This window comes from Cucurbitaria berberidis (assembly GCF_010015615.1).
Source record: "Cucurbitaria berberidis CBS 394.84 unplaced genomic scaffold K460scaffold_3, whole genome shotgun sequence".
Lineage (NCBI taxonomy): Eukaryota > Fungi > Ascomycota > Dothideomycetes > Pleosporales > Cucurbitariaceae > Cucurbitaria > Cucurbitaria berberidis.
In genome coordinates, this window is record NW_024468937.1 from 5,572,688 (window position 1) to 5,597,887 (window position 25,200).

The 25,200-nt window shown below is 50.0% G+C and overlaps 6 protein-coding genes across 6 annotated transcripts; 3 read left to right on the forward strand and 3 right to left on the reverse strand.

The window, feature by feature from the left end:
- Positions 1-1,009: 1,009 nt before the first annotated feature.
- K460DRAFT_417635 (FAD-binding domain-containing protein) lies at positions 1,010-2,802 on the reverse strand (the record flags this gene model as incomplete). The annotated part of the gene is made up of 4 exons (XM_040937897.1): positions 1,010-1,341; positions 1,400-2,252; positions 2,303-2,516; positions 2,569-2,802. 4 exons carry the CDS (start codon positions 2,800-2,802, stop codon positions 1,194-1,196), a joined length of 1,449 nt encoding a protein of 482 aa, XP_040789150.1. The 3' UTR covers positions 1,010-1,193.
- A 359-nt stretch (positions 2,803-3,161) lies between these two features.
- Positions 3,162-4,115, reverse strand: K460DRAFT_395950 (uncharacterized protein). Its single transcript, XM_040936073.1, has 2 exons — positions 3,833-4,115; positions 3,162-3,733 (listed from the first exon to the last, which is right to left on the reverse strand). The coding sequence occupies exons 1-2, from the start codon at positions 4,024-4,026 to the stop codon at positions 3,259-3,261; spliced, it is 669 nt and encodes a 222-aa protein (XP_040789151.1). The 5' UTR covers positions 4,027-4,115; the 3' UTR covers positions 3,162-3,258.
- A 202-nt stretch (positions 4,116-4,317) lies between these two features.
- K460DRAFT_406788 (uncharacterized protein) lies at positions 4,318-5,679 on the reverse strand (the record flags this gene model as incomplete). Its single annotated transcript, XM_040936995.1, has 1 exon — positions 4,318-5,679. One exon carries the CDS (start codon positions 5,677-5,679, stop codon positions 4,318-4,320), a length of 1,362 nt encoding a protein of 453 aa, XP_040789152.1.
- An 866-nt stretch (positions 5,680-6,545) lies between these two features.
- On the forward strand, positions 6,546-11,020 carry K460DRAFT_335722 (polyketide synthetase; the record flags this gene model as incomplete). The annotated part of the gene is made up of 5 exons (XM_040930955.1): positions 6,546-7,182; positions 7,248-7,898; positions 7,953-8,355; positions 8,413-9,689; positions 9,748-11,020. 5 exons carry the CDS (start codon positions 6,546-6,548, stop codon positions 10,827-10,829), a joined length of 4,050 nt encoding a protein of 1,349 aa, XP_040789153.1. The 3' UTR covers positions 10,830-11,020.
- A 2,154-nt stretch (positions 11,021-13,174) lies between these two features.
- On the forward strand, positions 13,175-19,307 carry K460DRAFT_283912 (putative linear gramicidin synthase subunit D; the record flags this gene model as incomplete). The annotated part of the gene is made up of 7 exons (XM_040928693.1): positions 13,175-13,473; positions 13,548-14,236; positions 14,299-14,637; positions 14,945-15,210; positions 15,454-15,916; positions 15,974-16,324; positions 16,855-19,307. Coding segments are annotated over 7 exons (4,860 nt in total), but the record flags the coding sequence as incomplete, so codon positions are not given.
- A 1,169-nt stretch (positions 19,308-20,476) lies between these two features.
- K460DRAFT_335726 (uncharacterized protein) lies at positions 20,477-24,675 on the forward strand (the record flags this gene model as incomplete). The annotated part of the gene is made up of 2 exons (XM_040930956.1): positions 20,477-20,860; positions 20,908-24,675. 2 exons carry the CDS (start codon positions 20,477-20,479, stop codon positions 24,628-24,630), a joined length of 4,107 nt encoding a protein of 1,368 aa, XP_040789155.1. The 3' UTR covers positions 24,631-24,675.
- Between the last annotated feature and the right edge of the window lie 525 nt (positions 24,676-25,200).

The window sequence follows — 25,200 nt, forward strand, 5'->3', positions numbered from 1 at the left end:
GATCATGTACACTCCCCTCTGAACTCGATGATGCATCATCGTATCCAGCTTCGTCATCAAATTCTTGGGCAGCGGTATGCGCTTTGCTAACGTCATCTGGTGTGTTGCTTGTACCGTACGATTGCGAGGTAGCGGTGGATAGAATATGGCGCTTTACTGGCATTATGGCGGAGTTCTCCATTATTTCTTACGTAATTGCATGTGTTTGGTGTAGTTTGAGAAAGATGCCAAAGCCATATATCACTTCCCATGCGGAATTTATAGGCTCATAGTAGTGGAACCTCATCCCAGCCGAATATCGGCGTGAACAAGAAGCCTCCGGTCAGATTATCAACACGCGGACAATTAACGTCTGCGGCGGATTCATCTTCGGTCATCCAAGAAACCGGACGCATGGAACGAAGTTCCGATTCCGAGTCCGAGTATGTCGCCGTAGCCCATGCAATATCTCGCGGAGACAAATGGAGTTCCGAACGCCAAGAAGGCCAACTGCATGAGCCTCGTATTGACGACAGAAGCTTGGGGTTGATGCCATTTGTGGGTGTTTCTTGGAGATTCCTGCTTGCACCAGAACTAGTTCAGCTACGTGGGAAAGACATTAGGATGGTCTGGCCATGAGTGCATCGAGTGCTCTGCGCATGCCGATCTGTTCTTAATGCCATTGTCTGGTGAAGATTATCCTCTCGCACTCAGAGACTGTTCCTCCATCCAATACAAATGCTATCTTTTGAACTTCACAGCATAGTAACACACAAATAAGCATCACTAGGTTGATCAGAACACGCGATAGCCCGTCGAAAGGTTTCATCCAAGTGAAATTAGGCAAGAGGATCACATGGTATCAAACTTAAATTTCTACGGTCTTTGACGTAGCTTGAAAAAATTGAAGCTGGTCTCCTGCTATTATGTTGTTGCGATCGGATGGCCATTTGCCAAGAAGTGGCGTGTCTCGAAAACTCACTATCCCTATGGCATGAACTGGACAAACAGCCGAGTATAAACCATAAATCGTGTCTGAATCTTCCATTTCGGTTCAAACTTTCTTGGGAGCTATGTAAAAATGCCCCTAATGAATGAATTACAAGTTCCCTCATGCGTATTACTCTGCTTCTGCTATCAAATTTCGTAAGATTGATGATTCCTGCCGAACCTACATCTTCAGAAGGAATGCATGTCATTGACTCATTGCAAGTTTACAGCTCGTTCACTGGCACAGGAATGGGGAACCATTGGTTGAATCTACCCAGAGGGTCCCATTTCCCCTTGAGTTGCGACAGTCTACACAGACTGTCTCCGTAGACTTGTTCCAGGGGTTCGTCGCCATGGGCGAAGTTGATGTAGCTGTTGATACTCAATTAGTATATATTTTTTGAAAAAGGATGAAAGCCGCCCAACTCACGTTCTTTGCTTCTCATAGCCACTAGATCTTTTCCATAGGTCATTAACCCTAGAGCCAAAAGTCTCGACAACTGGATCCAGTGAAGCATCATCGTATACGGGGATTATCAAAGCGTAGAAGTTGATGTCGCGGAAGGGATATGAAGCACCTTCTGAGCCGATGCGCCGCATTGCGTCGTTATGGTAGCACTCGATCTGCATGATTGTAGTCATGATGCCGGTGTCCGCCACGAACTTGACGAATTCGTCGAGGATCGTCTTGAACGAAGGATAGTCTAGACTTTTGAGACCGACACTCCAGGCTGGCTTGCGACCACCGTGTGCGCAAAGAGCGTCTCTGCCGTCGTTTATATGTGCGTATTGCTTTACTTCCGTTGTGTCTGCAATTGGCTCAAGGTCATACAAGATTTTGAAGCCCGCTCGAGCTGCCTCGACGTCTCCACTCATGAAAAAGACATTGGCAACAATGACTGGCGTGCCGTGCTCATTTAATGCGAAGCGCCAATGGTTAGTCATATCCTCGGTATAGTTCATGGTGTTGATTGCTTCGATGTATTTCTCCAGCTTGTCGGCTGCGAAGGTGAGTTCACCTTCCCAAAGCTGGCCTTTGTTCAATATGGGATGGGCCTGCATGGTGGCGGACGTGACAATGCCGAAGTTGGGACCGGCACCCCGTATGGCCCACAATAGGTCCGGGTGAGAATTTTCGGACACCTCAATCAGTTCGCCTTCCGCGGTGACCAGGTTCACCTTGATGATGTTGTCTGCATGAATTCCATAGCGATTGATCCAACGTCCAAGGCCACCACCGAGAGCAACTCCAAGCGCACTGACACAGTTGAAACCTCCAGCCACTACAATCCTGTCAGTCACAGCGTCGCTCAGAAAAATAACATTTCCTTACCAACGAAGACATCGTTTGCTGCTGCTTCTGCGAGAGCCTCGCCTTGCAGTGTACCGCCTCCGAGTAAAATCTCGTCTTTTGCTTCGTTCACAACTGCCTGGTTCAGTCCTCGAAGGTTGATGATGATGTCGTTTTTTCCCCAGTCAAAGCTCGTCCATCCGTGTCCACCTGCCTGAGCGAAAAAGTTTAGGTCGTTTTCGTTGGCAAATTTGACCTGGCGACGTTTCAGTAAGCAGAGATGCAACCTGGGGATGCTCAGGTCATACAGTCTCGACAACGTCTTGCTCCTCCGCAACAAGAACCACGTATTTACTGCCTCTGGGAGAGTGATAGTCACTCCAGCGGGGTGCAAAACTCAAGTCAGTGGTAACTGAAGCATTTGGCGAAAGCTTGGCTAGTAGGTCCTGGGTGATGTTGGTAGACCCATGAGTATTCCAGCTTGGAGGGATAGAAAGGTTTGTGACTCCAAAGAGTGAAAGTAATTTTTGATAGAACACCATTATCAATAGTTCGAATCCTTAACAGAATAATGCTGGCAAGGACTGACCTTGAATCCAGAAAGGTTTAATGAGCAACGGTATGAACATCATCATCAGCTGTTGACACGCGGCAGCGTTAATAGTATTCCTGCAGCGGCATCTCCTTGGAGATCCGCGCCGCTACAAGTTGGCACTAGTTTGGAGGCATGCCATAGATTCTCAAGTTGCATCGGTATCGGCGTTTCGGTCGGTGTTCGTAAACCGGTGCCGATAATGTATCCATCGACCCGATGTTGGCATTGTGTTTAGCGAAGGCTCCGGCTCATCTTAAGTCACCCACCATTACATAGCAGCTGTTGAATCTTGTGGAGAGTGACAATACGAGATGACGAATCATTTGCTTTATTCTTGTGGGCAAAATGGCTAGTCCCCAAAGATATTCTTCTGTTGCTCAATCAAGAGTCTAAGCTACGTCGTTTACCAGCCACCAAGCTGTTTACGGAACCTAGCGCTATTACTAAGGCTTCTTTGAGCACAAGTATCCACGATTTCGAACCCCAGTTTTGGCTCGTATAGTTTCTGTACACGTTGTAGTGTCCCTAAAGCCTTCCTGCACTCGTCGGACTCTACCTGCTCGCCGCTAAGCAGCTGTCGGGTACCCACGGCGTACACCTGCAGCTGACCATCGTCGATGTAGCTCTGGGCAATGCGGCCGTAGTCACCATTGCCAATGTCCAGGGGGCGGACGACATAGGTCAGGGGGCGGGACGGGAAGGGTAGAGGGTCCACACCATCATCCGCGGAGTTACGCACGAGGAAGTTCTGCGTCAGAAACGTGCACGTTCCAGCGTCTTGGTCGCAGGTGTCCAGTTTCGAGTATTCGTACCAGTGGTAGGCGTCTGAGTCGGCTTTGTAATGAGACGTGTTGCTATTCAAGCTGGGGGAAACCCACCTGTTCCCAACGAGATGAGTGGTCAACTTTGTTAAGATCGTGGTTGGGGGAGGGGAACGGCTGCGGCTCGGACCGCATATAGGATCTTTCAGGACTTACCATCCGAAGCTGATGTAACCTTGATTGGTCATGTAACAGAAGAAGTTGGCCGTCGTGATGGTACTATTGGCAGGGGAGGTAGCGCCAGTGCTTGGCTGAATGATCACAGAGGTCCCGTGGAAAATTTGGGGTGGGGCATGTATGCCCGAGGTGGCCGGCAAGGCAGAAAGGAGAGACAGACAAATCAACCTCATGCTTGTGTCTGAGAGGATTGGTCTTTAATGTACGTAGCCTTAAAGTTCGGGGAGGCACTACGCATATGGTCTATGATCTAGGCTATTCTTTCATCAAGTCTATCAAGATATATGTATTTCAGATGTAGGTATACATGTACTTGCATGTGGCCGACGCATCAGCTCGGCCTTCATCTCCCGTCTGACCACCGACGGGAGGCTGCATCAACCTTGGAATCCATGTCATGGCCCGGTGCCGTTGAGCCGACCGATTCCGATTCTGGTTAGCCTACCCCCACGCTATCCACCTTGTTACTGCAATAATGACAATATGCGTTCCTTCAGCTCCGCCCCAACCGTTCGACTGTCACTAACGGCTTTAGCATAGGGCTGACGCGATGCCACGATCCTACCAACCACTTCCGACATGCTATTCAGTAGATGCAGCAGGTACTGTCCGAGTAAGCGGCTGCCGAAAGCCTTGTTCGCAGTGGGTACGAAGTCGCCAAAGCGAATCTGGACATACCCACTGGGGAACTCAATGTCTAGCGACTTCTCGAGTGCAAGAACCAAGACATCGAAGATCTGCAGCAGACGCACATAGCTACTCACAATCATGAGCCCCGTTGCCGTATCGACGACTTGGACAATTTTTTCCGTGTCCAGCCCGTCCCTCATCATGTCGATGTCGCTGATGTTGTCCGCGCTAGGATTGACGCCGTTGGCATAAGCTGCCAGAGCTTTTATGAAAACTTCCGTCGTGTGAAATAAATGTTCAGACCAACTTGTATCGATGGGCTCTGTGGGCGGCTTTGGCATTTCACGAAGCTGACGTTTGATCTGCTTCTCCACCGACTTGGCCAATGTGAGACATTTGTAGAGTTTGAGGTGTACGTTCGATAGATGCTCGACAGGGTCGTCGAGAACACATTCGAGGTTCGGTCCACTGTCCAACATCTCATGAGATTCCAATGAAGACTTGCTTTTGCCGTTGGGTTTTAATAGACGGTCCACATGTGCTTTGTCGGAGAGACCCATGGATTCGGAATCGACAAACGACAAACCGAAGTTCATTTCTTCCGCCTTTTGATCTGACATCATCAAAAAGCTGTCGACAGTCTGGGTACTGCCTTCGGTGCTATAGGAAAAAGATGGTTCCTCGGGAATCAAGCATCTTGTCCACCACTCAAGACCGGACGCACCGTCATCTACAAACGGCGTTGTGGTACAGTCGAACCCAAGTCGTATATCAGATGGGGACGCGCTCGAGGGGCCAATATCAATGCTTCTCTGTCGCCTTCCTGTACGTATAGGAGACCACAGTGTTTTATCGATGTTGCTACTTTGAGATAGACCGGGTTTTGATCGAATTCGAGATTGAGATACTTGTGTACCGACATCCACTGGTCTGCCCATCCGTTGCGGCCGTCGTTCGACACATTCAAGAGTCGCAGACAGACATCGATTGCAGGCATGCGGATCAAGATTCGAACGAACACATCGGAGCTTCTGGGCGTGGCATCTAGTGCAGGCCAGCGGCCTGCCAGGTCTCGACCTGTTCGTGTTCCTCGCATTGGTTCCGTTGTTGACTGGACCAGCGAAATTAAGCAGATGCTCGATCTCATCGACATTTTCTCCTTGCCAACAACCCGGGTCGGCTATAGTGGCGTCCATTGGGGGTGAGGTTGAAAGTGTCCGATAAGAAGGATTTGAGACAGAATACTCAGATGCTTTCCATCCAGAATTTTGCTGTGTTCTTCCGAGGTTATCGACCGAGAGGCGAATTTGTCATAGTGCAAACGAAGGCACGTAATTGTAATCGTGTAGGGTGCGGCAAGGATGCCGAACCATGTAGTGGGTCCGAAGCCATTTTGTGCTGCTGGCGTAGCAACACATTGCCTAAGGGAGGATTCAAGTAACCTGAATGCTCTCTGCAGCACAGTAAGCTTATATGCATTTGATTCCATTAGTTTTCACTTAGTTTCGACTTTCTCTTTTAGCCGCTCTTTCGGCTGGTCCAGTCATATAGATGAGACATGCATAATCAGTGGGTCACAGACCGTGCCAGTAGCCACTATGACTTACTCAATCCGTTAGATTTGTAGCACACATTCAACAACGGGAATGGTATCATCCACCGATGTCGGCGCCACCGCTATATCATCATACCGAACAACTAGCGATCCCTAGGACGTCAGAGGGTGGACAGCGTCATACATATCCCTGCTGAAGCTAAATCGAAAGGTACGAGCACCGAGTGCTCGAATTGACCTCCGAAGATGGCAAGATATGGGAATTTGAAAAGTACCGACTGGCAAAGAAAGTCGGAAGCCGGTAGTGTTGGCAATACAGATCCGATTCTTGGTTGCAGTGTATTGACGTAAACTTAACGCAATGTCAGAACTCGTGAATTCAACAACTTGCTGCAGTTTTACCAACTACCAAAACCTGCCAAAAGAGATTGTGGTTAGACGACAACATACTGTTCCGTCAGATAATTACATATTCATAATTCAACTTTTTCGGGATACGCATACACAATGGCCAGCAGTTTACAGCCCCCAGAACCAATTGCTATCATTGGCAGTGGCTGTCGATTACCAGGGAAAGCAAACTCCCCCTCCAAACTATGGGATCTTTTACACAAGCCGCGCGACCTCCTTAGGAAGATCGACCGCTACAATGCGGAAAAGTTCTTCCATCCCGACGGTCGACATCATGGCACTGCTAACGGTCAATACGCATACCTTCTCGAGGAAGATCACCGCCTCTTCGACACTGGCTTTTTCGGTATTAAACCTATTGAAGCTGAATCTATCGATCCTCTACAGCGCCTCCTCCTTGAGACTGTGTACGAATCGCTTGAAGATGCCGGAGTGCCAATGGAAAAGCTCCAAGGGTCAGACACGGCATTCTACGCTGGTGTGATGCAATCAGATTACAATGATGTTCTGATGCGGGATGTGGACACCTTCCCACAATACTTCGCAACCTCGACCTCGAGGTCTATCATCTCCAATCGAGTATCGTACATCTTTGACTGGCATGGCCCATCTATGACCATAGATACTGCATGCTCCTCCAGCATGGTGGCTCTTCACCTGGCAGTCAAAAGCTTGAGGTCTGGCGAGTGCCAAGTAGCGCTCGCCGCTGGCGGTAATTTGTTCCTTGGACCAGGTAAGTGATACTCCCTATTGCACATCCCAGCTTCCCGATCGTTCGTGAGCATTGATTAGTCGCAGAGCTTTTTATCGGACTGAGTAAATTGAGTATGCTGTCGTCCCAGGGTAGATCTGCCATGTGGGACGCGGATGTGGATGGCTATGGGCGCGGTGAAGCCTTCGTGTCTGTTGTGTTGAAACGTCTCAGCGATGCTATCCGAGATGGGGATCATATTGACTGCATAATCAGAGAGACGGGAGTCAATCAGGATGGTCGGACCAAGGGCATCACGATGCCTAGTGCTACAGCACAAGCTGACCTTATCCGCAAGACATACGAGAGTATCGGTTTGAATGTGCGAAACGCTGAAGACCAGCCCCAGTTCTTCGAAGCGCACGGAACTGGTACCAAGGCTGGAGATCCACAAGAAGCTCAAGCCATTTTCGATACTTTCTTTGGGCCTGATTTCGACACATCGACTCAGAAGCACCCACTGTACGTAGGAGGGATCAAAACGATCATCGGACACACAGAGGGGACAGCTGGTCTTGCTGGCCTCATGAAGGCCATGCTTAGTCTTCAAAGGGGGATTATTTCTCCGAATTTGCTTTTCAAGAACTTGAATCCCGACATCTTACCCTTCTATGGACCGCTGGAGGTGCCTACCGACTCCGTCCCTTGGCCACAATTGCCAGACGGTACACCAAGAAGGGCCAGCGTGAACAGCTTCGGTATGTGAAGTGCTCCAGATATTAGCAACTTCCACTGACTGCAATTGTTTCTAGGTTTTGGTGGGGCAAATACGCACGCTGTCCTCGAGAGCCCCCCAGTGGTCGAGAGCGTAGCAAATGATGCAGAACCGCTTACCGCTCAAGCTCTCATGCCCTTCCTATTCTCTGCCTACACAGAAGCGGCATTACAGAGGTTACTGTCTTCGTACAGTGAATACCTCAAGGCTCACCCTAAAACCAACATGTCAGATCTCGCGTGGACGTTGAGTAATCGACGGTCCGCCTTTGCCGTGAAGCTTTCATTGTCAGCGTCCAGCATTAGCAGCCTCTGCAAGAAAATCGACAGAAAGCTAGATAGTGTTCGAGATATCCCTGGATCCACGATTGGAGTGCGAGCAAGCTCAGGAAACAAGAAGGTTCTTGGCGTTTTTACTGGTCAAGGCGCCCAATGGGCGAAGTAAGTTTTCCATGTACTGTATCTTGCGGACAAGTGATACTGATCAGTATTGAATAGAATGGGTGCCCAACTATTGAACAACGTGCCACGAGCAAGGCAGCTTCTCGAGCAGTTGGAAGACGCCTTGCAACAGCTACCGGAGCAGTACCGCCCAGCTTGGAAGATTAAGGAAGAGCTATCGAAAGATGCCGGCCTGACTCGTATCCAGGAAGCAGCACTTTCACAGCCTCTTTGTACGGTAGTGCAGGTAATCCTCATCGACCTTCTACGAAGTGCCGGTATCACGTTCTCAGCAGTCGTGGGGCACTCTTCCGGAGAGATCGCAGCAGCACATGCAGCTGGTATCATCTCTGCCACTGATGCGATCAAGATAGCATACCTCCGAGGCTATCACGCTTCCCTTGCGCAAGGCTCTGGAGGCAAGCAAGGCGCTATGCTAGCTGTCGGAATTTCCGTCGACGAGGCTATAGCGCTTTGCAACAGCGACGAGTTTGCCAATCGTATCACGCTTGCTGCCTGTAACTCTCCATCTAGCTTGACATTGTCAGGTGATGCAGACGCCATCGTAGACGTCAAAGTGGCGCTGGATCAGCAGAAGACATTCGCCCGGCTACTCAAGGTTGATACGGCATATCATTCGCATCATATGCACCCATGCGCGGAACCCTACGTTCAATCCCTTCAGGCTGCGGGCATCAAGGTCAACACCCCTAGCGGCGACTGTACGTGGTACTCTAGCGTGCTTAATGGCGCCGTGGTCAAGCCTGACAATTCTCTTACTACCACTTACTGGAGGGACAACATGGCTAAAACTGTGCTGTTCTCCCAGGCCGTCACTAGTGCTGTGCAGAATGGCGGGCCGTTCCATCAGGCTATCGAGATTGGACCTCATCCGGCGCTCAAGGGGCCTATCATGCAAATACTTGGCGAGATTGGTATCGAAATGCCATACTCGGGTACCTTGATACGAGGCGAAAATGATCTCGAGTCTGTTTCAGACACCTTTGGCACGATTTGGTCAAACCTAGGCCCGTCAAAAACGGACTTTGTATCCCTGCATCAGCTAGCCCTTGGCCCGACTGAGCCAAAACTCCTCAAAGGTCTTCCAACGTATACGTGGGATCATGACAAGCCGTACTGGTTTGAATCCCGGAAAAGCAAAGTCTTCCGAACCCATCCAGATCCTATGCACGAGCTTCTTGGCACTCGATGTGACGAGGGGAACGGAGAGGAGTATCAATGGCGCAACTTCCTCAGCACTCGCGAGATACCCTGGCTTGAGGGTCACCAGATCCAGGGAAACGTTGTGTTCCCAGCGGCTGGCTATGCATCCAGTAAGTTTCATCCTCTTTGTAGCTCGACCTAAATGGATCGCTAACCTGGAAAAAATAGTGGCTCTTGAGGCATCCCGAGTCATTGCTCGTGATGAGAACATTCAGCTTCTTGAGATCAATGATCTCGTCGTTGGTCGAGCCATTGTGTTCCAGGATGAAAAGGCGGCTATTGAAACCGTAACCAACATCTGGAACGTCAAGAAATACGCTGGCACTCTCACAAAGAATGGCTTCATTACAGCAGAATTTACGATATCCGCACAGCTGCTGCGTGATCATACGGCCCTCACGAGGGTTGGTAGCGGAAAAATCAACATCGTCGTCAGTGACGAGCCTATTTCAAAGGCTGTCTTGCCACCAAGGAATCCAACACCAGCTCATCTTATTGACATCGACACCGATCGGTTCTATACATCTCTTGAGAAGACCGGTTACGGCTACACGAAGCTGTTTCGAGGGTTTTCGAACATGCGCCGTCGTCTGAACTTCTCAACCGGACTGATCGAGCAGAATATCTCTGATCATGCTGATACTAAGTTGCTTGTGCATCCAAGCGCTTTAGACCATGCTTTTCAAGCACTCTTCGGAGCTTACTGCTGGCCCGGTGATGGCAGGCTCTGGACCCTATTCCTGCCCGTCAGCATTGGGAAGATCTCCGTGGACCCATTGGGATGCGGGAGAGAGAACGCAGGCTTGCAAGGGACCAAGTTAGCTTTTGACGCCTGGCTGACGGATAGCCCTTCCAAAGAGATGCGCGGCGACGTTGTATTCTCAACCACCAAGGATGCAGGAGAACAACCCATCATCCAAGTCGAAAGAGCAACCATGGTTGCACTCGGGGACACCGCTGCCCAAGATGATCGGACTATGTTCTTCGAGACTATCTGGGGCCCTGCCACACCTGATGGCGCACTAGCCCTTGGCGAAGAGCAAGCTAAGAAGGAAGAGTGGGGGCTTTCCGAGGCTTGCGAGCGAGTGGCCCATTACTATTGGCGCAAGCTGAACGAGACACTTGCTTCGTATGATCGAGTACACATTACGGTACACTACAAACATCTATTGTCGGTTCCCACTTTGCAGAGTGGTCGGAATGCCTCGCAAGATGAGGAGGATCATATTTCAGAACTCGTTCAAAGGTAAGCTAGGCAGTAAACGTCTTTTGACTGTGTTGCTGATGCGCTCCAGGTATTCCAAGTATATTGATATGCAGATAATCAAAAGCATCGGGCAGAGCCTTCCGTCTGCAATTCGCGGGAAGTTGAGTCTGGTTGATGAGCTCCAGTCGAACGGGCTGCTAGATGCTTTTTTCGCTAACAGTCTCGCATTGTCCTCATCCAACCGTTCCCTGGGTCGCTTGGTCAAGCAGCTGTCTCATCGCTATCCGCGTATGAATTTGCTCGAAATTGGTGATTTTCCCCCTCTTCTATGTATAGCACAGTCAAACTAACTTTGTGCTTCCCACGCGATAGGTGGTGGCACTGGATCCTCAACACAAGCAGTGTTGAATGCCCTTGATGGAGCATACCTATCCTATACCTTCACCGATATCGAGGACCATCTTCTAGAGAATGTGTCCGATCGCTTTAAGACGGAGCACGGCAAAGTGACGGCCAAAGCGTTTGACATGTACCAAATCCCAAGCGAGCAAGGATTTTCTCCACATGCATACGATGTATGTGTCTCAAAATTTTCTATATTGGTTCGTAATGCTGACTCTGCGCAAGGTTATCATTGCTTCAAATGTGCTTGGACAAGCTTCTGATCTCAACAGCGCGCTCCAGAATGTGCGATCATTGCTGAAGCTTGGTGGGTACCTCATCTTGGTGGAGACAACGGATAAAAGCTCTATCCACTATCCATTCATCATGGGCGCTTTACCAGGCTGGTGGTCAGGCGCGGGAGATTGTCGTTCGTCCACCCAGTGGCATCAGGCTCTCCGTAAGGCCGATTTTGGCGGATTGGACGCGGTAACTCCGACCAGTAACATCTATCCAAGTCCATTCACGATAATGGCAGCTCAGGTGGTCGGTGACAGGGTTGACGAACTTCGCAAGCCTTTGCTGAAAGTTTTGCCCAGCCAAGGTTGGAGCAACCTCTACATCCTGGGCGGAGACGCAATCGAAACATTCAGTTTGGCCGAGGATATTTCGGATATGCTAGGTAATTATTTTGATGACTTGATCGTCGTCGGAAGGCTGGAGAATATCCTGGATATTGAATTCGACTACAATCCTACAGTTATCAGCTTGCTGGATCTCGAGGGACCCGTGTTCCAACATCTGGATCCCACACAGCTGAAGGCCCTACAACGGCTAGTTGAGCACAGTCGAAATGTATTGTGGGTAACCCACGCGCAGGACCTGGAGAAGCCATATGCCAACCAGTCGGTAGGCTTCTTCCGCACGGCTACTGCCGAGCTTCCCACCCTCAGGGCCCAGGTGCTGGATTTCGACAATACTGAGAAGCCTTCGGCGCACGGCAGGGTCGTCGTCGAAAGCCTTCTTCGATTACTCGTTGCTGGTCCGTGGGAGCAAAATCCTGATTTCAAGAGCCAGATGCTCTGGACGACCGAACCAGAGCTGCGCTTCAAGAATGGCACCCTTTGGGTCCAGCGTGTCGTACCTCACAAGCTCAATAATCAGCGATTGAATGGTATACGGCGACTCCTCACCAGTGAAGCCAACAACAGCTCTTTGGTGCAGCTTTCCGATCACGACGGGTCTTGGGTGCTGGGCGAGCACTATGCACCGAAGTCCCCGCTGTCTAGTCCCAACGACGACACCATCGAAATTCTCGTGAGATACTCGACGCTTTGGGCGCTCAAATACGATGATGGCGAATCCCCGCTAATCTTCGTCGTTGGCCAACGGGTCGGAAAAAAAGATTGGATGGTTGCGCTGACTCATCAGCGACGCAATGTTGTGCACGTCCGCGCGTCCTGGGCTGCCTCGCTTCCTGGACCTCACTCTGCGGAACATGTCCAGAACACATTCATCGCACTTATCGCAGAAGTCATTGCTTCCAGAATTGCTCAGCTTGCCAAAGGCAGTAATGAGCTTCTCCTCGTTCAAGACCCCCCTGAGCTCATTGCATCTGTTCTGCTCCGAAAAGCGCGAGAGGACAACTTTAGGGTCAAGTTCTTGACTCAATATCAAGCTCGAAGCGTGGAATCATCTGACTGGATTCTTCTCCATCCTCGAGAATCCGTCCGAGCTGCTCGCGAAGTCGTGCCCGACGATGCGACAGCTTATGTATACTTCGGCGCGCAAGCGGACAAAGGCTTGGCCAGCCTGGTCACTGCTTGTCTATCACAAAACTGCAAAATCGTGAAAGATGATTTTATCTCGTCTCGAAAGCCAGAAATTACACAGGGTGGCTCTATAAGAGCTGTAGGGTCAGTCACAGCCGCCTTTGTGAACGGTGTGATAGCTAGCTTGTCTACTGAGTCGACGGTAAAAGGATCAGCATTCGCCGAGACTCATACTGTCCAGTTATCAGACCTACAACATAATCCGACGCAAGGTGATCTCCTAACCATAGTTGACTGGCAGATCAAGAATCCACTCTCAATGGAGGTCTCACAACCCCAACCCGATTTGCTGTTCAAGAAGGACAAGTCCTACATGCTGGTCGGTATGACCGGTGAGATGGGTCTGTCACTTGCTCGCTGGATGATCAAGTATGGTGCGGGAGGTGTCATCCTGACCAGTCGAAACCCAAAGATCAAAGAGGCCTGGATTAATGAGATGGAAGCTACTGGTGCGAAAATCAAGATAGGCGCATTGTCAGTATTCACCCTCTTCCCTCCGACTCGCCACCATACCAAAAGTTCGTATGTCTTGTACTGACTTTGAATAGCAACGCCACCAGCCGAGATGCCTGGGTCCAGTTCCAGTCCGAGGTCAAGAATGAGATGCCTCCCCTGGCCGGCATCATCAATGGAGCAGTGATTTTGCAAGATCACATGTTCCTCGACATGGATATCAATGTTTTCAACGATACCCTGGCCCCGAAGATCGACATCACGATAAATCTAGACGAAGTCTTTAAAGACATACCGTTAGACTTCTTTATAGTGTTCTCATCGCTCTCATTCATTATCGGAAATCGTGGTCAGACGAATTACAACGCCGGAAACGCCTTCGTCACGTCTTTTGTGAAACAGCGACGCACCCGTGGGCAGGCAGGGAGTGTCCTCCATCTTGGCAGCGTTGTAGGCGTGGGCTATCTTACACGTGCCGGAGACGTTATGGAGCAGATTTTGCTGAAATACGGATACATGCCAGTCTCTGAGGTCGATCTCCAGCACCTTGTTGCACAGGCCATCATGGTAGGTCTTCCAGACTCAGGAGAGAACCCTGAGATGATCACTGGTTTGCGTTACGCTCGGGAAGACGAAGAGACTGGCGTTCATTGGTCTACCAACCCGCGGTTTTCTCACATGATTCTCCCACCGATCGAGTCGAACGAGACAAAAGCTAGCCTGTCCACTCGCGCTCAACTGGCAGCTGCAAGAACCATACCAGAAGCAGAACAGGCTTTCGAGAGTGAGTTACTCACGCCGTCCGAGTAACATTATAACTTTCTGCTGACATGGCTTTCTCTATAGCGAGCTTCAGTGCCAAGCTTATGGCCATTCTTCAAATGGAATCTAGCGCATTCCGTCAAGACGCAGCCCTAATTGAGCTTGGTGTCGACTCACTCGTTGCTGTTGAGATTCGATCTTGGGTACTCAAGGAGGTGAATGTCGACATGGCTGTTCTGAAGATTCTAGGCGGTGCTTCTACGACCGACCTCAGTCAGTTTGCAATCGAACAGATGGCAAAGGAATTGCTTCCGAGTATTGGTAACACAGCACAAGACACTCCCGCTAAAGCAAAGGATGCCGACAAACCTACTTCCGCGAAGGCCCAAAGGAAAAGCTTTAACGACCGCATTGAACCTGTAAGTGCATAGATTATCTTCCAGGCTTGTAGGATCTAGATCTTAGGAGCGACGAGGATTTTGTGAAAAGTTATCATGTTATTTTCAGCCAATTTCCATTGTAATTACGCGCGTTTGGCAACGAAATTGTACGCCTTGATATAGACAGCTGACGAGATTATGCCAGCTTCAACATACACCAGCGTCCACAAAAGCATCCCCTCAATCATTAACCCCCACGCTTAATACGCCCTCTGCGTACCAGACACCCATCTCATCGATCGCGAGTGAGGATTTCAAACTACCTACCAAGTACAAACGTCGCGTGCGAGTTTCATCAGCACAGTCAAGGTTCTGGTTCCTCAACATGTTCCTCGCCGATCAGACAGGATCAAACGTCACTCTCTCTTACAACATACGTGGTCGTATCCGTGTCTCGGATTTTGCGAGAGCTGTGAAAGCTACAACACGAGCTCACGAGGCCCTGCGTACGTGTTTCGTGGCCGACGAAGAGTCCAAAGAGAGAGCTTGGCAAGGCGTGATGGAAGAATCCAAGTTGGAGCTGGAGTACAAGACTATATCATCTGCGGACCAAGTCGTGACAGAGTATAAAAGTCTACGGGACAACATTTATGATTTGGAACAAGGTGAGACTATGCGGATCGTTCTCCTGTCCAACGGCGAAAAGTCTCATACTGTCATCTTTGGCTATCACCACATCATTCTGGACGGAGTCGGCTTCCAGGTCTTCCTTGCTGATTTGGAGCGAGCCTACGATGGCCAAGCCATCTCGCCACAAGGTCTCCAATACACTGCCTTTTCCGAACAAGAAGGCCTGAAGATCGACCTGGGGAACCTCAAGAAGAATCTGGCCTACTGGCAACGCGAATTTGAACAAATCTCCCCAGTTCTCCCTCTTCTTCCAGTTTCCAAGGTCACCTCTCGGCAAGCGATCAGTAGCTATGGATCTACTTATGTCGAGCGCCGCCTTGATCCAAAGTTGTCCGCTAAAATGAAGGCAACATGTCAGAAGTTTCACGTGACAATGTCTCACTTTTATCTTGCCACTTACCGCATTCTACTGGCACGACTTACAGGTGTCGACGATATTTGCATTGGATTGGCGGATGCAAACCGACACGACAGCAAAGTCATATCGACAGTCGGTCTGTTCTTGAACAGTCTGCCTCTTCATTTCACGCAGCAGAAAGATAGATCCTTCGGTGACGTACTGCGCGAAACGCGAGCAAAAGTATATGAAGGTCTTAGCCACGCTGGAGTTCCCTTCGATGAACTACTACAAGGTGAATTTCTTCTTAGAACATGTTTGCAACATATTTACTAATATATTTACTCCACAGCTCTACGTTTGTCGCGCTCGTCTAGCCACAGCCCTTTATTCCAAGCCTTCTTCGACTATCACCAGGGAGCAATGGAAAAGTTCAAGTTCAGCAACACCAGTTGGGAAAATGTAGACAGAAACCCTGGTGAAACCGCATACGATATCACCCTAGATGTCGTCGAAGGCAGTGCAGGCTCACTCGTTGCATTCATGGGCCAAGACTACTTGTACGGGCCAGCCGAGATGCAGAAAGTGCTCGACTGTTATGTCACTTTGCTAGAGCAGTTTGTGGAGGATCCAGCCATCTCATCAGAGGAGGCGAGGATCTTTTCACAGCCACAAATCGCTGCCACTCTGGAGCTAGGCCAAGGTAAGACTCTAAATAGAACTTATTGCGTTCTTCAGAGATATATGGAGAGATTGCTGATCAATTGTTAGGTCCACATATCGACTTTGAGTGGAGTGCCACATTGGCACATCGTGTTCACGAAATATGCCAGCGGTACCCGGACTCGATTGCTGTCAAGGACGGCCAGGAACTGAGCCTCACCTACAAGGACCTCGAATTAAAAGCTCTAGGGGCTCGGAATCATCTTTCCTCCGTCGGAGTGAAAGCGGGCGATAAGGTCTGCGTGTTCCAAGAGCCGACTCCCGACTGGATCTGCTCTATTATGGCAATCTTTTGGACAGGAGCTATTTATGTTCCTCTGGTGCCTTCCAATCCTCTGCCACGTCTTGCTGCCATGATAGCAGCCGTTGCGCCCAGAGTTATTCTCACACATGAGTCAACTGTCGAGCTTGCCTCACAACTTGAGTCCTATAGCGCCGAGTTTGTCAGAATTGACCAGATTATTCCAGCAACTAAGTGTGATAAATTCTTCATCCCGCTGACAAGCGAAGATGCGGCTGTCATTCTCTTCACCAGTGGAAGTACCGGGACACCCAAGGGAATCAATCTCCGCCACAGAAACATCATCAATCACATTGAGGGTTATGTCAAGGAATGGCAGATAGGTCGCGAGAAGGTTCTACAGCAAAGCGCGTTCTCATTCGATTTATCAATGGGCCAAATCTTCACAGCGCTGTCTATGGGTGGCACTTTAGTAGTCGCTCCCACTGCGACACGAGCTGATCCTACCGCACTTGCTGGACTCATCCGGCGAGAAAACATCACCTGGACCCTTCTCACGCCCTCTGAGTACGCCAGCATATTGCAAGCTAGCCCGAAGGAATTGACGTTGGCTACGTCCTGGAAGCATGCGCTGGCATGTGGAGAAGTTCTACCAAGAGCGACTGTGCGGGCATTTGCCACGTTGGATCATCCAACACTCCAGTTATACAATGCATATGGGCCTGCTGAAGCTGTCATCTCCGCTACGATGGCGGAGATACCCCTGCATAACAACAATGATAACAGGCCGGTTACGATCGGACGTCCCAATCCGAATTACTCGATCTACATTGTCGACGACAATTGCAATTTAGTACCTCAGGGTTTCCCGGGTGAGATCTTGATAGGTGGATGCGCTATAGGTATTGGGTACTTGAACAAGCAAGAATTGACGAAAGAAAAGTTCATAACCAACCCTTTCACATCGCAAATTTACAAACAGAACCTTTGGAACTCGGCCTACCGCACAGGCGATAAGGGACGATTTGAATCTGATGGATCGATCAGGTACGAAGGTCGTCGTGATGGAGATTCTCAGGTCAAAATCCGTGGGTACCGTGTCGAACTGCAAGATATCGAGTCATCACTTCTTACGACCGCGAACGGTACTTTGGTTGACGCAGTTGTGACGCTAAGGGCCGACTCACAGACTCTTGTTGCTCACGTTATATTTTCACTGGATAGAGAGCCAGCTGACCCAACCACCTACCTCGCGGAACTCAACTCTTCTTTGCCTCTACCGGTTTATATGAAGCCAGCCATGGTTTTTCCCATCGACAAGTACCCCAAAAACCTACACGGCAAGACAGATCGCAAAGCCATCGCTCACCTCCCTCTGCCTCTAAACGCCGCCCATATGTCCGATGATACTGCGGAGCTGAGCCCCCTCGAAGAGCGTCTAGTACAGACCTGGCGAGAAGTCTTACCTTCTGAGTTTGCTAAGCATCTCAGTATCGGCGCTGAAACCGAGTTCTTCGCGGTTGGTGGCAATTCGTTGCTCCTCGTCAAGCTACAGTCCCGCATTCGCGTCGATTTCAATGTGTCATTAGGTCTGCTTCAGCTTTTCGAAGCTAGCAAGCTAGCGGCAATGGCTACACGCATTCAGGTTTCGAATGTCATTAAGGAGATCGATTGGGACGAAGAAACGGCGCTGAGATCTGAAAACCTCGGCCAAGTTAAGGAGGCTGTCGCACTAACGAACGGATGTGGCGAGAAAAAGTTGAAGGATGGAAAGGTAGTCCTTTTAACCGGTGCTACGGGTTATTTCGGATCTTACATCTTGTGGCACTTAATTCAGAGCCCTGACGTGCAGAGCATCCACTGCGTCGCTGTTCGTGGACATGACCAAATCAGTGCCGAAGACCGTGTACCCTTATCATCCAATTCTAAGGTTACGGTCTACGACGGTGATCTCACATCATCGCGTTTTGGTCTAGCCGAAGAAACATGGAACACGCTTGGTGCCTTCGCCGACCTCATTATCCACTCCGGCAGCAGGCGTTCCTTCTGGGACAATTACTGGGCGCTCCGTAGCGCCAATGTCTTGTCCACAAAGGAGCTTCTCCGACTTGCCATCCCACGGAAGGTACCCATCCACTTCCTCTCCTCGAGTGGCGTGCTCAAGCTTAACGACACCATCGATGGCTCAGCCGAGGCATCAGTGGCCACCTTTGAGCCCCCTATAGATGGCTCTGATGGCTACGTTGCGTCCAAATGGGCCAGCGAAGTCATCCTTGAAAACGCTAGTCAAGAAACCGGCGTCCCCGTCGTGGTCCATCGATTTACTCCCCGCGCAGATACGAGCCCGACTGAAGTCGGCGATCTTGCAATGGAGGACCTCCTCACATCCACCGAGCGTCTGGGTATACTCCCGGATCGAAGTACATGGGAAGGCCGTTTTGATTTGGTTCACTCACCGCGAACGGCTGCTCAGATCTGTGAGTCGAGCGTTGATGGAGCACTAAGATTTGTGCATCATCAGGGCGAAGCAAGCTATTCGCCCAAGCAACTGTTTGATTTGTTGGAAGGGAAGCTGGGTAAGAAAGTTGAGAAGAAGATGGATATGTTAGAGTGGGTTGGCGCCATCAAGAGGACGGGATATGATTGGTTGTTTTCTACTCATGAGCTAGTACTAACGACTACGAAGCATGGGGTCACCACGAAGTTGGTGAATGTTAGATAAAACGGTTGGACGTGCCTGTGGGAGGCAGAATGACAGCCGTAGAAACAAGTAACTGGATAAGTTAACTTTAGGCACGAGAGAGTTCGGATTTTAGTGTAGTAACGAATACAGCTCGCAGTATCTTGTTGTGACACTTGCGACGCGAATCCAAATTGCTGTCCGTAGCTTGTACATCATTATATGTATGTCGCATAGGGCTACGCACCTTACGGCCTAGTCGGAGTTCTTAGAAAGTATTACTTGGCCTAGATTAACGGTTGTAGAAGCTAGTTTTAGTAATGCAGTTGGTAGCGAAAGAGCGGCATCAACGATGATGGTACTAGTTACACCTCAACCTGTCGCTACAGTCAAAAATATTTTTCCATTTGTTTACAGCGAGCTGTAGAGTTGTCTAGTTGCCATTGACATCGTTGGGCGATTATCAATCGTGGCAAATCCTCCTCTCTCGCGCATATCCAGTCGCGTGGCTGCGTCAGCGTGGTTGCTGTATGCGTCAGGGTTAAGACGCGAGACTTGCCAATCAGAACTCGTGCAGCGGTGCCGACGCGTCTGTCTCAAGAATACTATCAGCGTTAAATGTCAGCCTGCGATATCCTTTGCGCATTCCGGATCTCTATGTTGCCGGCGAGCTAGCTGGCTGATGTCGATCGCGTTTGGCATCAAACCGACGTGCCCCATTGGGTTAGCGTCGCCGACCCCTGCTCACATCGACGACTAGCGTCGCCGACAACAAGATTGGTACCTATGTATTCTACACCGAATTATCACAGTGAATGGAATGCAATAGTGCGCAAAGTCACCGGCTGACAAATTGTCTCCGACACCCAGCAACGCGCGAAATGGCATTAGCAGCCGCAATGACCTTAATCTGCGCTTCTGCATCATGTCTGTCAATCATCGTCCGCACTCAAAGTACTTTCACAGAACCAGCGATAGCTCAATTAGGGCGTAGGCGCTTTGGAAATCTTCTGTCAATCATCACATCCTCCAGTCTTTACAACCACCTTTTCCGGCAACTCTCTCTACACCACTGTTCAAGGTAATCGATTGAGCTGAGGTAACACGTACTCTAATTTCAACTTGGAAGCCATCCAATAATGGCTTCTCGGGAGCCTGATGTCGAAAAGGAGAGCTCTCAACAACCACAAGATGCCCGGCAGACACCCCAAATGCACATCGAGCCTCAAAAGCTGGGCGTGACTTGGACCAACCTCACAATCCGAGGCGTTTCTGCTGAAGTGAACGTCAATGAGAACGTTCTGTCGCAATTCAATTCGTTGCAACAGTTCAAAGAAAGCCGCAGGCCGAAGCCCATGAAAACCATCATCGAAAAATCTCATGGTCATGTCAGCCCTGGAGAAATGCTGCTCGTCGTCGGCAGACCTGGGGCAGGCTGTACAAGCTTGCTGAACTTGCTGTCGAATCGAAGAGTCGGGTTTGCAGAGATCGAGGGCAATGTCTCGTTCGGAGCGATGGATCATACCGAGGCAGAGAAATACCGCGGCCAAATCGTCATGAACACTGAAGAGGAGGTCTTCTTCCCCACGCTAACGGTAAGCCTGCTAAACATTGCGATTTGCTTGCTCTAACATTGCCACAGGTCCAGCAAACCATGGACTTCGCTACCAAAATGAAGACGCCACTTCGCTCTTCCGAAGGACAGTCACAGGACGAATACCGGCTTGAGCAGCGCGACCGCATCCTGGAGCTGCTTGGCATTGAACACACATACAATAATATCGTGGGCAACGCCTTTATTCGCGGCGTTAGCGGAGGAGAGAGAAAGCGGGTGTCCATCGCTGAATGCCTGGCGACCCGTGGCAGCGTTTTTTGCTGGGACAACTCTACTCGCGGTCTAGATGCCGGCACGGCTCATGAGTTCACCCGATCGCTTCGAGCCCTGACGGACACATTGGGTCTTACCACAATCGCCACATTCTATCAAGCGGGCAACGGTATCTTCGACCTATTCGACAAAGTACTCGTTCTGGATCATGGCAAGCAAATCTTCTACGGCCCGCGAAATGAAGCGGTACCATTCATGAGCGATCTAGGCTTCTACTTTAATCCGTCTGCAAATATCGCAGACTGCCTCTCCGGGATCACTGTCCCTTCCCAACGACAAATCCGGCAAGGATACGAAGATCGCTTCCCACGTACAGCGGACGAGATACGTCAGATGTATGAAAGGTCCGATGTCAAAGTTCGAATGGAGGCAGAATACTCTTATTCGTCCCAACCTACCACTATAGCCTCCACTCAGACGTTTCAAGATAACGTCGAGGCCGAGAAACACAAAACCGTTTTGAACAGTCCTGCTGTGACTATCGCTTTCTTCGATCAGTTGAAGAACTGTATCGTGCGCCAGTATCAGGTACTTTGGGGAGACAAGCCGACATTGATAATCAAACAGGTCACCGTGTTTCTACAAGCTCTCATCACTGGCTCGCTCTTTTATAATGCAAGTGCGGGCTCATCTGGGCTATTCATCAAGAGCGGAGCGATATTCATGACCATCCTTTACCCTGCACTTCTCACCATGGGCGAGACTTTCGATTCCTTTACAGGACGTCCGGTCCTCGCGAAACACCGCCAGTTTGCTTTCTATCAGCCGGCAGCATTCTGTATTGCACAAATTGTTGCTGATGTTCCGATGATTCTGCTACTTCTTAGCCACTTCTCGATCGTCCTATACTTCATGATCGGACTGAAAACGGCGGCTGGTGCTTTCTTCACCTTCTATTTCGTACTGGTAAGCACAAGCATGTGCTTTACGGCCTTTTTCCGCATGATAGGCGCCGCGTTTCCAACCTTCCAGTCGGCCGCCAAGGTGTCCGGATTCACGATTTCGGTCGTCGCTACATATGCCGGATATCTCATTCAAAAACCATACATCAAGCCTTGGTTTGTGTGGATCTACTGGATCAACCCAATGGCATACGCATTCGACGCCCTACTGTCGAACGAGTTCCATGGCACCATCATTGATTGCGAAGGCCCAAACTTGGTTCCACTAGGCCCTGCGTACACCGAAGCCACCAACCAAGCTTGTACTGGTATGCGAGGTGCACCTCAAGGGTCTGCATCTTTGACTGGCGACCAATACCTCGCAAGCTTGTCCTTTGGGAGAAGCCATATCTGGCGCAACGTTGGCATCCTCTGGGCTTGGTGGGTGCTTTATGTTGCTCTTACAATATACTTCACTCGACGATGGGCCACAGTTGCGAACATGAGTCACAGTTTGCTTGTACCCCGTGAACGCCTGCCATTGGTGCAAGAGCGAAAGTCTAGACAGGATATCGAGTCACAGCAGAACATAAACGAAGCCGCAACGAAGGAGAAGCCACACGATATGTCACAAACGGAACAGAACGACTCCTCATCCTCCATTGACAAGCAGTTGCTACAAAATAAGTCTGTCTTCACGTGGAAGAACCTGACGTACACCGTCAGCATACCGGGAGGAGAAATTACCCTTCTTGATGATGTGTATGGATGGGTGAAGCCGGGCATGTTAGGCGCGCTCATGGGTGAATCTGGCGCTGGAAAGACCACCCTGATGGATGTATTAGCGCAGCGCAAGACCGACGGTACAATCAAGGGGTCCATCCTCGTCGACGGAAAACCGGTGTCACTTTCCTTCCAGCGATCTGCTGGCTACTGCGAGCAGCTTGATGTCCATGAACGCATGGCTACTGTACGGGAGTCACTCGAGTTCGCCGCCTTATTACGCCAATCCCGCGAAATTCCAAAAGCCGACAAGCTTCGCTATGTTGACTCGATCATCGAACTACTTGAGCTCCACGATATCGAGCATACTCTGATTGGGGTACCAGGAAATGGGCTCACAGTTGAGCAACGTAAACGAGTCACTATTGGCGTGGAGCTCGTTGCGAAGCCCGAGATCCTTCTCTTTCTTGACGAGCCAACATCTGGTCTTGATGGGCAATCTGCCTTTGGGATTGTGCAATTCCTACGCAAGCTTGCTGATATCGGCCAAGCCGTACTTGTCGTAATTCATCAGCCATCGCAGAGTCTATTTGCTCAATTCGACACTCTCCTTTTATTACAAAGAGGCGGTAAGATGAGTTACTTTGGAGACATTGGCAAGGATGGTTCAACTGTGAAAGAATACTTCGCCCGACATGGAGTACCATGTCCAGAGTCTACTAATCCCGCCGAGCATATGATCGATGTCGTTTCCGGGTCTCTCTCGAAGCAACAGGACTGGCACGAGGTGTGGAAATCGTCGCCTGAACACGAACGTGCCCTGAGATCTTTGGATGATATCGTGGCAGATGCTGCCTCCCGGGAATCAGCCACTAGAGATGATGGCCATGAATTCGCAGCATCTTTCAAGGACCAGGCGCTCGTCCTCATGGGTAGGATGAACCGTGCGCTCTATCGAGATACCGAATATGTTAACAACCGCGTCATTCTGCACATCTTCTCTGCGCTCTTCAACGGCTTCTCCTTCTGGATGATTGGCCCCTCCGTTAACGGTCTTCAGCTTCGTCTCTTCGCAATCTACAACTTTGTATTCGTCGCTCCTGGTGTCTTCGCGCAGCTTCAACCCCTCTTCCTCGAACGACGCGACATGTACGAAGTCCGCGAAAAGAAGTCAAAGACGTATAACTGGCCCGCTTTCGTCACCGCCCTTATCGTCTCTGAGATCCCCTACCTTATCATCTCAGGCATCATATACTTCCTCTGCTGGTACTACACCGTAGGCTTCCCCTCAAGCACTGACAAAGCCGGTGCAACGCTCTTCATCATGATTATTTACGAATTTCTCTACACCGGCACAGGCCAATTTGTCGCCGCTTATGTTCCCAACGCAATCTTCGCCGCCGCCATCAACCCCTCGATCCTAGGTGTCCTCGTCTCGTTCTGTGGTGTCTTGGTGCCGTACAGCCAGATCCCTGCGTTCTGGCGCTACTGGCTCTACTATATCGATCCGTTCAACTATCTCATGGGCGCGATGCTCGTCTTCACAACTTTCGATGCTGAGGTCACGTGCGATTCAAATGAACTTGCCATCTTCGACCCCGTGCCGAACCAGACGTGCGCTGAGTATCTGACAGAGTATACACAAGGTATGGGATCGCGGGCTAGGTTGCTCAACCCGGACGCAACGGCGGCGTGTGAAGTCTGTCAATATCGCTTCGGAGCAGACTACTTGTATAGTCTCAACTTGAAAGAGTACTATTACGGATGGAGGGATCTTGCCATTACGGCGTTGTTCGTCATCAGCAGTTATGCCTTGGTGTTTGGGTTGATGAAGTTGCGAACGAAGGCGACGAAGAAGGCGGAGGGGAGTTGATGGCCGCGTTGTCGATAGATAGTTAATATGAGCTGCCTCGTTGATACCGTAAAAATGTATTGCAGTGGCTGATTCTCAATTTATGTTGTTTTCGAGCTCCGGGCAGTTCTCCACAAGAGCTATTTAGGCATGGGTAGTATATGCTCGTGTCAATCATGTTGGTTTTCTTAATTGAATCAAAGAGCTGACGGAGTACAAGAGCGATAGTAGATAAGTTAGGGACTATATCATAGGCAGTGTTCTCTTATAGGTGAGCTACAGAGACGTACCGACTGACTGGAACAAGGACTAGAAACATGATTTAGTCTCACCTACTCTCACCATGCCTAATCGATCTTTGCTATTGAACAGCCTGAATGTCTTCAGCATTCTTTCGCCTCCTAATCTTAACATTGAAATAGCATCGAACACAAGTCAAAAGTTTGAAGTCGAAGTTGAAGAACGTAGAGCAGAAGCGGGAAGAGGCGGAGAAGGAGGCAAGGAGGACGAAGAGAAAGCTGGTGGACACGAAGAAGGAGCTAGGAGAAACATCAAAAAAGCTCACACTTGTGGATCGATACACATATATGA